Here is a 10,746-nt window from a genome sequence, read left to right as displayed (position 1 = left end):
TATTGGTTTCAGCCGTGCAACAATCCTGCTTGTTTATATCTACATAGCATTGGGTCTGATGAAGATAGTTTTGGAAAAGATGAGGTTGCTGCAGTACACACAAGGTATCATGTTTACCATTTGTTTGATTCCTCTGTAATATTCCAGTTTCACACTGTTATGCTTACTTTCTCTCATAATAAAGCAAACTTCTCTTAGATCCAGATGAGTTAAGTGCTCATCACATAACGCCCAAGCTTCTAGTTCCAAAAAGAGAGAAAAATGTGGTCTATTTGTAGGAGTGCGCTTATATCGACTTACAAAGTATGATTTTCCTACAAGAAATTTAGACATGCGATTGAAGAATTTTGTAGCTAAATTGATGGAAACTTATATCTACTAAATTTATGCTGAGTATGTGCTTTATCATGGCATTCATACCTTATTAATTGATATGCTATTATGTGCTGCATGTGGTAGATCCTTATCTGTGCAAAGTGCATTTGCATGGGAAGGACACAGAAGATGCTTTCTTTGGGTTGTAACTTCTGTTTGCTGACACTCGTTATCTTTAAAGTATTGACATGTGTGGTAATTCTTCTTGGAGGAAATGTATACTTGTGAACTTGTAAGAGCTTGAGAGTGAGAAATGCTTAAATGCATATCATGCACGACTTGAATTAGTTTTGGAGAACCTTGCACTTTTGTTGATTATTGGTGTTCCTCTTTACCTCGCCTGTTTTCTGTTAGACTGTTCCTTGTTTCATTGGGAGCTTATTTAAGATATGTCTTATAAAGGCTTTCCTGCTCAGCGTATTTGCTTTATGTCGTTTACTTGGCTTGACTTTGATTTTATCTGTTCCATGGTTGCTGTTATCAGATTGTCTAATTTAGTTTATAATTATGTTAAGGATTCTGAGTGAGATTTTTTGAATTTACATTCATAATGGTATATAGGTATTAGAAGTTAATGTGCTGGTTTAAGTGCTGTATCTACTTTTTGAATTTACATTCATAATGGTATATAGGTATTAGAAGTTAATGTGCTGGTTTAAGTGCTGTATCTACTGGTGCTGCTTTTTTACCTTTCCCTTTTTGTTTTCATCTTAAAGGAGTAGAGTTCAACAAATTGTTGGTGCTGCAAACAATGTGGTAAAGCGATCTGGCAATGTTTTGCCACCTGCTGCTGATTATATTTATAGTAGTACCTGTCCTTTTAGTGACAAATCTACCGAAGCAAGTGATACAAGTGTCACATTGGTAAGTGCGAGCTTATGAAGTCTTACTTGGCTTTAAGATTGATAAAGTGTTGAAGACATTTTGAATGATCACAATACTTACTGTATCATTATTGCCAGTATTAGGCTTTAGATACCACCAAAGAACTTATCTCTACATTATCATGTTTGTGTTTCCATGGTTATCTTCTGTTAAAACATTATCACTGTCACTGGTGTCACTGTCAGGATGCAACTCATGGTTCTGTAAACAACGGCAGCGACATAACTGGCACAGTTCCTCCTAAAGAGAACGAAGGAGGTATTGCAGTACCCCACAAAGTGACAACTTTTGCAGATGTTGGAGGGTCTCATTCTTCTGTTATTGAAGATAGGTGGCTTTCAGACCTATCTTCTCAATTATCGTCAGGAACAAGTAATGCAGATTTACAAGCCGTGGAGCCAGATTCTGTCAGTACCATGGTTGAAGTTTCCTCATCTAATTGCATAGGAAGTGGATTAATTAAAAGTATCCCAGATGAATCACTCAGAGAACAGATATTATCATTTGATAATCATGGGTCGAAGGACACCTGTGGTTTGAGTCAAAGCACTTGTTTTCATCATCCATATTATCCTGCAAATATTTCTGAGGATCCTGGTGGTCCCACATTATTGCACAAGAAGACTCATAGTCTAAATGATTTTAGGATGGATCACAATCTAGTACAAAATCATGAGGATGAGGCTTCCTCACCTATTAGGTTTGTGAATTGCCTATCAAATGATTCATGCAGGGATATGAAGTTTCAAAATTCCACTAAATCTGATAGAATATGTAGGAGTTCCAACTCTTTTTCTGATGAAGAAATAGTTGAACATTTACGAAGAATAGATGACAACAACTTGACCAATAGCGGAGAAAATTCTACCTACGATGCCGTGGAGAGCAGTATAATTTCTAATATCCTGTCAATAGACTTTGATTCATGTGAAGATTCTTTGCCATTACCTAATGGTTTGCCCGAGTTGCTTGGTGAAACTGACTCTTCCTGGAAGTCCCTGACTGGTGACCAAGCAAGGTATTCAGTTGGGAAACAAGAGGCTTTTGCAAGTTACAGGGGTTCTATGCTTCCTCATTATGGTCATAACAAGGAGCAGTACTTGTGTAAGCCTCAATACCCAGGTATATGAAATAGATTTTTTAGTTCACGGTTGTTTTAAATTTATTGTCTATAACTTTTCAAATTCAAAGGCGCAACATCTATTGGAACTATGACATTTATGAAAAAGGTAAAAATGGTTTGCTAATGGGTGTTTGACCATTATATTTTTTCCAATAACCATCTTGGCCTAATTTTCATCCTGTATTCTTTATTCTTAATATTCATTAATCTTATTGTTCTCTTTCTGGTCCTTGATGATCTTTGTATATGTTTTCTATACGAACCATGTGTATGGTTCTTGATTTTTTAATTTGGTGGCTTTTTCACACTTTGAGCTTGGAACTATGAGATGATATGCCCACTTGGAGTTATCCCAGTTAGCTTAACATTTTTTCATGGATGTTTTTTATGGGAAAAGACCAGAATTATGGGCTATGATATTCAACTGTTTCTATGTGCAACAGTATCTCCCTTTCAGTCAAAGAGGTGAAGCATGTATATGAGTGGGTTGTGTTTCCATAGCTAATACCTGAATGTTTATACCCTAGAAAATCTGGATATGAGTACCGATAGGAGGTTTTTAAGAGCAATATGACTATTGTTACATGAAATTTTATTGAAATTTGTAATTGGAATTTGCTCTTTGTTCTCAGATTAGTTTATGACTGGCTGTATCTTTCTCTAAACGACTTATTAACTCATTTTCTTTGTGTCTTTGTCTTGTTATCTCTTCTTAAAGTAACTAGAGCTCAATGTTTGGGCCCACCTGGTTTTTCAGTGCCTTCAAGAGATCCACCTCCTGGTTTTTCTACATGTGACAGAACTGACTGCTTAGCCCGTCCCTCATCAGGTTTGTGCTCTCGATCCTCGCATTCCTCCATCTACAGTTTGTGGCTTTAATCTATTTTACTATTCTTGTTTTGTCATTGTTGATGGACATTTCTTTTATTTTCCCCTCTTATTATTAGCAGGTAGTTGCTTGGTTAATGCTTCATCTTCACCCAACACTTTGCTTCGACCTCCTTCAACAGGATTTGGCTGCAGCTTTGGTGCTGTTGACATCTTAGACCCTGCCATATTAAGTTGTGTTAAAGGTAAACCGACAAACAGGTTAAAAAGCCCAGGCTTTGATAGGAGGCAAGCTGGCACTGGGCGACTAAGCACATTTGAGGATGAATCCAGACTTTGGCCTTTGATGAAACAATCAACATCTGCATGCCAAGACTCGAAATTTTCTCATGTGTTTGTGCAACAGACTCCATCTGTTCAACAGGAACCAAGTTATACTAGTCATATGGAGGAGAATTGCTTCTCTGGCCTAGATGATATATACGGTCTACCTTCAAGACTGGTTGATCAAGTGCAAGACTATGATGCATGCTGCTTGGCACAAATGTCACAGCTGAAATCTTCAAATGGACGCATTTCCAATACCAATTGCTACTGGCAGAGTTTGGATGAGGTTCAACATAGAGGTGAAATGTGCATGAGGAATCCTCAAAGAAATGAGAGATTTGGAGTCAACAACTATTTTCCTGGTTATGGGGATTTAATGTTCAGTTCAGGTGATATATACACCAAGGTATTTGGGTTGTAATCATCATGAGTATGGTTATGAAACTCTCCTTTGTATAACTCATTGCCTATGTAGTTTGAGGACGAGATTGAAGGTCGTTCCTATCTAACCAATGGACCTCTAGGTTGTCATTTATAAATTTGCCCCTCAATCTCTCTCTACACATGTACGCATAAGTGATAAGTGTCGCACGTGACTTGATGTGCATAAAAAACATTGGTTAAGTACATTTTGCAGAATCAATGAGGATAATAGGTAAAGTATGAACTGGAATGATAACAATCATCTTTATTATATTTGGATTCATAGTCCTGGAGACTTGGACCAATGTAAAAGAATTAGGCTGCACAATTAAGGACTAAGTATCTTCCAGTACATGTCTGATCAGATTTTGGCACACCAGGACATTTAGTTATAAGTTCAAAATGGGATGACTCTGGCATCATGGCTTTGTTTGACAAATCTGTTCGGCAATAATAGAATTCTTGTTATTTAGGTGGCAGGTAAACGGGATCCTATCATACCTAAGACCGAATATCTTACAACTATAAAGTTTTGGGTCCAAATCCACCAAAAGTACTGATATGTGTCCTAATGTGTTTTTGAACTAATACGCGACAAGAAAATAAAGCTGCTAAACTAGCAAATATGCATGAAATGCCTCCAACAGAAACTACTTAATTGCAAACATCACAACTAGTGTCCAGTTAACTTACCAAATTTCCACAGATTAAAGTAGATAAGATCATGCTAATGTTACAGCATCAAGAGTTTTGCATGTGGCCATTATAAGCACAAGTTCGCAACAGGATAGAAACAGCTATCCAACTTATAATAGAAGTAGGAATCTAAACAACATTTGTTGTGTGAATAATGCAAACATTTCAAGGGGGAGGAGATATGCTGAATATTCATGGATATTATGTCTAGTGAGAACTATACCAATCTATACATCATACAATATGTTCAATCTGTTTTTTGTATTATATATGTATGACTGACGAGAGATGTAAATCCATATCAATGCTGATTACTGGTTTCTTTCAGTAGCCAAATCTTTTAAGACTAAAAGTAGTAAGGCTGCTGTGATGTTGCCTCAGGGGCTGTAATTGGAGAGTCAATGAAGGCCGTGGGAAAAGCAGTTGGTGGAAATTGTGGTGTAGACGTCAATGAGATGGTGGAGTTTTTGAGTAGGGAGAGGTAGTGGAAGAGAATCTTGATGATGCTGCAGAAGACAAAAGTGGTGCAGTGTCGACTAAACCATGGATTTGCCTTTGCCACGGCCAGCTTGAGAATCCAGGCAAATGAATAGCTTCAGTTCTCGTTCCTGTTGGTCTTTCCTGCAGATGTAGAAAATAAATTGTTATTCCTAATGGTGGAATTAAAATCACATATCTTTCATGTTTGACGTGGCATTTCCTCTAAAGAGTAGTCTTTCGTCAAGGAGTTGAAATTGCATGCGAGAAGAGAAATATCTTCTTCTCTCTCATTGATGAATGTGACGAGAACATTGCACAATAAAGTTCAATATTTTCATAAATGATATTGAAAGTTCCCTGACAAGAACTTGCTTGTCATAAACGAGAACATTGCACAAGGAAAACACCTCACTGGCTCGTGTTGACAAGAACTTGCTTGTAGCATGTTAATATTTAATATGACAAAGAAACGAAATGAAATTCGGTACACAAGAAGAATATTAAATGTTCACAACTGGCATTGGTAATATCATTAATCAAGTGACATGATTTCTAGGCACAAAGGGGCAACTTCGGGAGGGCCGGATATATGGAGAAGGATACGTCCAGATAATGGGGCAAATGATACATTGAAAGGTTGATTTTTTTTTTTTAAGGAAATTATGTAATTTCAAAAACCAAAACGCTCAAAAGCTCTACAAGTGCAAGTCTAAGTACGACAAATGGAACTGTCCAATTCATTTGATTCATTGACTTAAGTACCCTAAGAATCTGAATCAAGATGGCTTAGCAACCTCGATGATTGATTGTTCTTTACAGGCAGTCATCAAATTGGCTGCGGTCTAAAGTTGGTACGTAAGAGCATAGAAAGAATACCTACCTCACTGTTTGGTGAGATACCATAAAATATGCCAGCTCCAATTGGAGCATACCTGGTGGTTATTACTAGCCCATGAGAAGAAGCAGAGGACGCTTCAACCTGTCATATTGGTGAAGTATTACCACCAATACTATCCATTAATATCGGATTATATTGTCGATACTATGCATATGATCTTATCAGATTATATCGCCTATAATGTCCGATTGTATGTGGACTTTTAGCGAATGTTATATCTAAAAATGAAGTTAATATGTCCTGGGGAACTACTTTCTAATTTGACTAAGTGGATAGTTATACAATGAATGTTTTCTGGTATAACATTAGTATGAACTTTTTTCTGCGCACATAAATTTGGTATTAACATGTATACCTTTATCATTGTTTGATGCAATGGTTCTTTCTCAATGAATGAGTAATTTGTTTATTTATATTTTTTGTACAATTTTACTATTCTTTTAGAATGTGTGAAGCGTCCTATAATATATTCTGCTTTGTATTGCCTGACAATATCCTAATAAGCAATGGCCACAGCAGATATCTATGAACCATGATCAGATGGTGTTGGCTTAAGGAAAGCCCTCAATGTATGAAATTAAGAATGAATCTCAACATTGAAAGGTTACCAGGAGATTGTTAAAACACTAGAGTACGTTCAAGCTTACAATGGAAAGATAGGAGTACCTTTACTCTCTTCCCATCAGGCAATTCATAAGATGCATAGGCGAAGTGCAAGTTATTGGTCGTACCATTCCTCTGTGGACCATCTGAAGCTAAAGAAATTCCAAGGTTGAGATCAAGATTCCTTCCACTACCTGGATAAATTCATAAATCCAACTAAATAAGTCAGCTGCCTGTGCTGTCCAACATAAATTGAGGACAGGGATAAGCATGGGCAACGGAAAATAAACTTATCACAAACCTCCATCTGTCGAAATTCTATTTATCTCTCCCTTGTAATTACCAGGCATAAAGTTGGTAACAGCTGCTTTATCATGATCCCTATATCAGAAAAAGGAAGCCAATGCTGGTAGATTTAGAGCCAACCAAAGAAATAGATATTAGTATCACATCATTTATATTTGATTGCAAAATACTTTGCAGCATTTTTCGCCTCTATATAATCCCCGATGCAACACCCTGTAATACACCACTAAAATCTTATAGATCGTAGGGTTCCCATTCTCCATTTAATCAGCTATTCTAGAATTAAATTCCAAACCGATAAAGCAAATGCCAACCAGTGCTGAAAACGAACAATGGGATTTCAGATTACTAAGTAAAATGCATGAAATTAACAGTTCTTGATTTTAACAAATTAAATGATTTGTGAGAATTTCCAAATGTATTCTTACTTTTCCCCAAGGAATTGACCCATATGTGCTTCCCGCAGTCCATATTTGTGCAGGCTTACGCCTCTGTACTTTGAGCTTCCTCGAGAGAATCCAGTGTTTTGCCGGCGAAGAATTTGAACAAATTCTTCTTTTGTCAAGTTCTTCATCTGCAAACCATCAATTGAGTAAGGTTCATTGAACTTGAAACAAAGTGTTAGGACCAATCTACAATTGCGAACCTGTTTCATGTCCTCCTCATAATCGGTTATGTTGAAATTGATGTCCGCATCAACTCCACGGAACTTGACTGCAGCACGATCATATGCTCTGATAAATAAATATAAAAGCACTCAGACATACTTCCAGGAACTCACAATTACAAGATTCCAAATATCTGCTTGCAAGCCATATTCTTACCTAGCTGCAGCATGAGCTGTGTCAAATCCCCCTGAAAAAGAAACCAAAACCAAATAGTAAAGCAAACGCCTAATTACAACAAAAAAGTCGGCAGAAGTATATCCAACTTCATTATGGAAGACCACAAAAAACAGAAAATGGAAGAGATAAGTAGTCAATTATTTAATCATTCAGGGATATTGCTCAGTGTTCTTACCCAAATAGACTTGTTTGCCACAATCCCTGCACACAAACACAGAGTTCAGTTAAAAGTTACAACACAAAAGGACCACATGTACACAGTACCATCTAAATTCACCCACCAAATGATTCTATCTATAAATAGCTTGCTTATTGATATTCAACCCCTAACGCATGAACTATAACAGTACACGATTTCATGCTAATTAAATCTCAAAATTAATGACAAAATGCCACAAGATTTAATCAAGAAACTGGGACCGAGGGAATATGTACAAATTTGTAGGGGCTAGATGTGAGAAAAACCTTTCTTAAACACTAACGACATGTATGTTGCCTGCAAAAAGTACAAATACTGTAGCACAGTGCATAAATCATTTTGTCTAGCCAAAAAAGAACTCTAAAACAACATATCATGCATGCAACACAAATCGAGTATATTCCTTTTCTGTATGTATGTGTAAGCATAGACAGACCAGATATGCGACTCCCATCTTCCTGTTCTCCGATAGAAGGTAACCCCTCGATACTGCGAGCTCCGAGAGCGCGGCCCACGCCTACTCTTCTTTGCTGGTGGCTTCTGCAACTGATTATTAGGCGGCACTTGTGCCTTGAAAATCCCCAATTCTGCCCCTCCACCGCCGGAAACCTCCATCGCCGATAAATTCAACCAATAGTTAGCCCTATCCATGGCCGGGAGCGAACACGAAGCACCCACCGGAAAAAGCTGCAATTCAGTCATGTTACGGGCGACTCCGTTATTCACGTCATGGTCAATATCGATCACGTTGCGGTGGAGGATGGAGAAATTGAGAGTAGGGACGGCGCTTCTTCGGGTGGAGCTGTTGGAGTCAAGCTCGTCGGCGGCGAAGGCGACATTATTGTTGGTGGTGGTGGAAGTTACAGAATCGGCGTCGCCGGTATTGGTAACCTTCCGATCATTTTCATCCTCGCAGGAAGCGGATTCCACTGACAATCCGGCATCAACGTTCAGATCCAACATTTCACTCTCCACAGCGTGTTTCTGCCCCAAAAACAGCTCCACGTCTACACACACACTACCAGGTGGGCAGTTGCAGACAAGTTTTATCGTGATAGAACTAAGTCACATGATGGAAATGAAGAGTAGAGAGAGATAAAGCGCCATGCCACCGCAGAATTTGTGTATCTACACACATACATACCTTTTAGCTATACATCTCCATGAATTGAAGCACAGACACCCAAACCCAGTTACCAAAATCCAGAAAAAATGAGAGAATTCAGGTGGGTTGTGGTGGGTATATATACATTGGCTGTGCCTATAGGAGACAGAGAGAGAAGAAGAAGGGTTTTCAGTGCGTGTGTGTGAGAAGGAGAGTCAGAGGAGTTGCAATTTTAGGACTGGAAATTGGTTATATGTCTGCAGTCATACACTCATCGCTTTTGCACAACAAAGATGAAGCACAACAACATACAATTATAGAGATAGAAATTGCAAACCAAAATTCCAATTTAAATTCAATGAATTAACTATTTATTTTTAAGATAAATATATATTATAATACATCGATTTGATTAATAAATTAAAAAATTTATGATAAATTCACATTAAGCAATCGACATTAATTGTGAATTAACTTAAATCGGGGTTTATCTTTAAAAATACTAGTTGTTGTGACATGTTATTTTTGTATGCATATAATAAATTAGTCGTTGTCGTACGTAGTTTTTATGTGCATATAATAAATAATTTTTTACATTTTAAATTATATTATAAATATAAATTAATATATTATATTAATAAAAATAAAAAAAATAATTTATCAATTAATGCAAATTTTAAAAAGTTGAATAAGTTAGTTATTTTATCATGAAGGATATTGTTGACATTACAAATTTTAGATTTTACAAAAGATTGATGTGACGATGTCATTAACTGCCGTTTGTAAGTGTGGTGAGATTTTCTTTATATACTAACCATTCTGGCACGATGTCCTTGCGTGCATATAATAAATAATATGTTATATTTTAATATATATTATGAATAAAAATATATATATAAACCAACACATCATATTTTTTTAAAAAAGAGAAAAAAAACAACAAAGAAAAAACAGAAATCAACCTATGGGTATTATTGGCATAATATTTTCTTTTTATATAGTATAAATTATTATAGATAATATTTTATATTATAAATAATAAATAAAATATTTAAACCAATAATATTACATTAAAAAAGAAAAGAAAAGAAAGCTAATTTATTAGTTAATATAAAATTTGAAAAGTTTAATAAGTTAGTTATCTTATCAGTTGAAGTGCATTTTTAGCTTTACAAAAAATTAGTACAATGATGTCATTTAAAAAAGAATCTTGAATAAATATTAGACTGGCAATTTTAAAAAATTATCATTCTGTGTAAGAATAAGTAGTCTGAGGGTAATTTAGTTAAATCACAACATGCCGATAAAAAGATTTATTATTCTAACCCCGTCACACTTAATAAATAGTATTTACATAAATAATAGATATATTATACTCATATATAGTTATTATGATCAATTCATCGAGTTGAAAGCTAAATCAAACTACTTGATACTCAATACGACTAGTCGAAAAATAATAAAATATATTTAAAAATATCATATTATTCCAGCCCACCTCATGTTTCAATTAAAGCTCGTTTGAGTTCGATCAGAGTGATAATCAAATCAAATTCAAATATAATTTTTTAAGCTTGATATTTAATTCAAACAAATTTGTGGGCTCGACTCGAGTCATTTGCAGCACTATCAATTCGTCTTCGACTCGTCTAA

The 10,746-nt window shown here is 36.0% G+C and overlaps 2 protein-coding genes across 3 annotated transcripts; one reads left to right on the top strand and one right to left on the bottom strand.

Moving 5' to 3' along the window:
• The first annotated feature begins 17 nt into the window (after positions 1 to 17).
• Positions 18 to 4,107, top strand: LOC105180196. Its single transcript, XM_011103859.2, has 5 exons — positions 18 to 104; positions 1,092 to 1,239; positions 1,446 to 2,382; positions 3,102 to 3,212; positions 3,334 to 4,107. Exons 3-5 carry the CDS (start codon positions 1,677 to 1,679, stop codon positions 3,957 to 3,959), a joined length of 1,443 nt encoding a protein of 480 aa, XP_011102161.2. The 5' UTR covers positions 18 to 104; positions 1,092 to 1,239; positions 1,446 to 1,676; the 3' UTR covers positions 3,960 to 4,107.
• Positions 4,108 to 5,019: 912 nt separating this feature from the next.
• On the bottom strand, positions 5,020 to 9,376 carry LOC105180195 (ethylene-responsive transcription factor RAP2-7). Of its 2 annotated transcripts, XM_011103856.2 has the most exons (9): positions 8,425 to 9,376; positions 7,965 to 7,990; positions 7,769 to 7,799; positions 7,591 to 7,678; positions 7,373 to 7,518; positions 6,940 to 7,019; positions 6,702 to 6,832; positions 6,018 to 6,116; positions 5,020 to 5,278 (listed from the first exon to the last, which is right to left on the bottom strand). In XM_011103856.2, the coding sequence occupies exons 1-9, from the start codon at positions 8,949 to 8,951 to the stop codon at positions 5,105 to 5,107; spliced, it is 1,302 nt and encodes a 433-aa protein (XP_011102158.1). In that variant the 5' UTR covers positions 8,952 to 9,376; the 3' UTR covers positions 5,020 to 5,104. The 2 variants fall into 2 exon arrangements, with proteins under 2 accessions (XP_011102158.1, XP_011102159.1); XM_011103857.2 differs by lacking the exon at positions 6,018 to 6,116 and having other exon boundaries at positions 8,425 to 9,375.
• Positions 9,377 to 10,746: the final 1,370 nt, after the last annotated feature.

Source organism: Sesamum indicum, unplaced genomic scaffold (assembly GCF_000512975.1).
Source record: "Sesamum indicum cultivar Zhongzhi No. 13 unplaced genomic scaffold, S_indicum_v1.0 scaffold00390, whole genome shotgun sequence".
Lineage (NCBI taxonomy): Eukaryota > Viridiplantae > Streptophyta > Magnoliopsida > Lamiales > Pedaliaceae > Sesamum > Sesamum indicum.
The sequence above is the reverse complement of the archived record's forward strand: the minus strand, read 5'-3'. Positions and strand labels throughout refer to the sequence as shown.

Excerpts from the sequence above, each read along its gene's own strand:
- LOC105180196 (XM_011103859.2), top strand. The coding sequence starts at position 1,677 with ATGGTTGAAGTTTCCTCATCTAATTGCATAGGAAGTGGATTAATTAAA. Across the intron at positions 2,383-3,101 it reads GTGTAAGCCTCAATACCCAG|TAACTAGAGCTCAATGTTTG; the intron begins GTATATGAAATA and ends CTCTTCTTAAAG. Across the intron at positions 3,213-3,333 it reads CTTAGCCCGTCCCTCATCAG|GTAGTTGCTTGGTTAATGCT; the intron begins GTTTGTGCTCTC and ends TATTATTAGCAG.
- LOC105180195 (XM_011103856.2), bottom strand. The coding sequence starts at position 8,951 with ATGTTGGATCTGAACGTTGATGCCGGATTGTCAGTGGAATCCGCTTCC. Across the intron at positions 7,800-7,964 it reads TGGCAAACAAGTCTATTTGG|GGGGATTTGACACAGCTCAT; the intron begins GTAAGAACACTG and ends TTTCTTTTTCAG. Across the intron at positions 6,833-6,939 it reads TAGAATTTCGACAGATGGAG|GTAGTGGAAGGAATCTTGAT; the intron begins GTTTGTGATAAG and ends GAATTTATCCAG.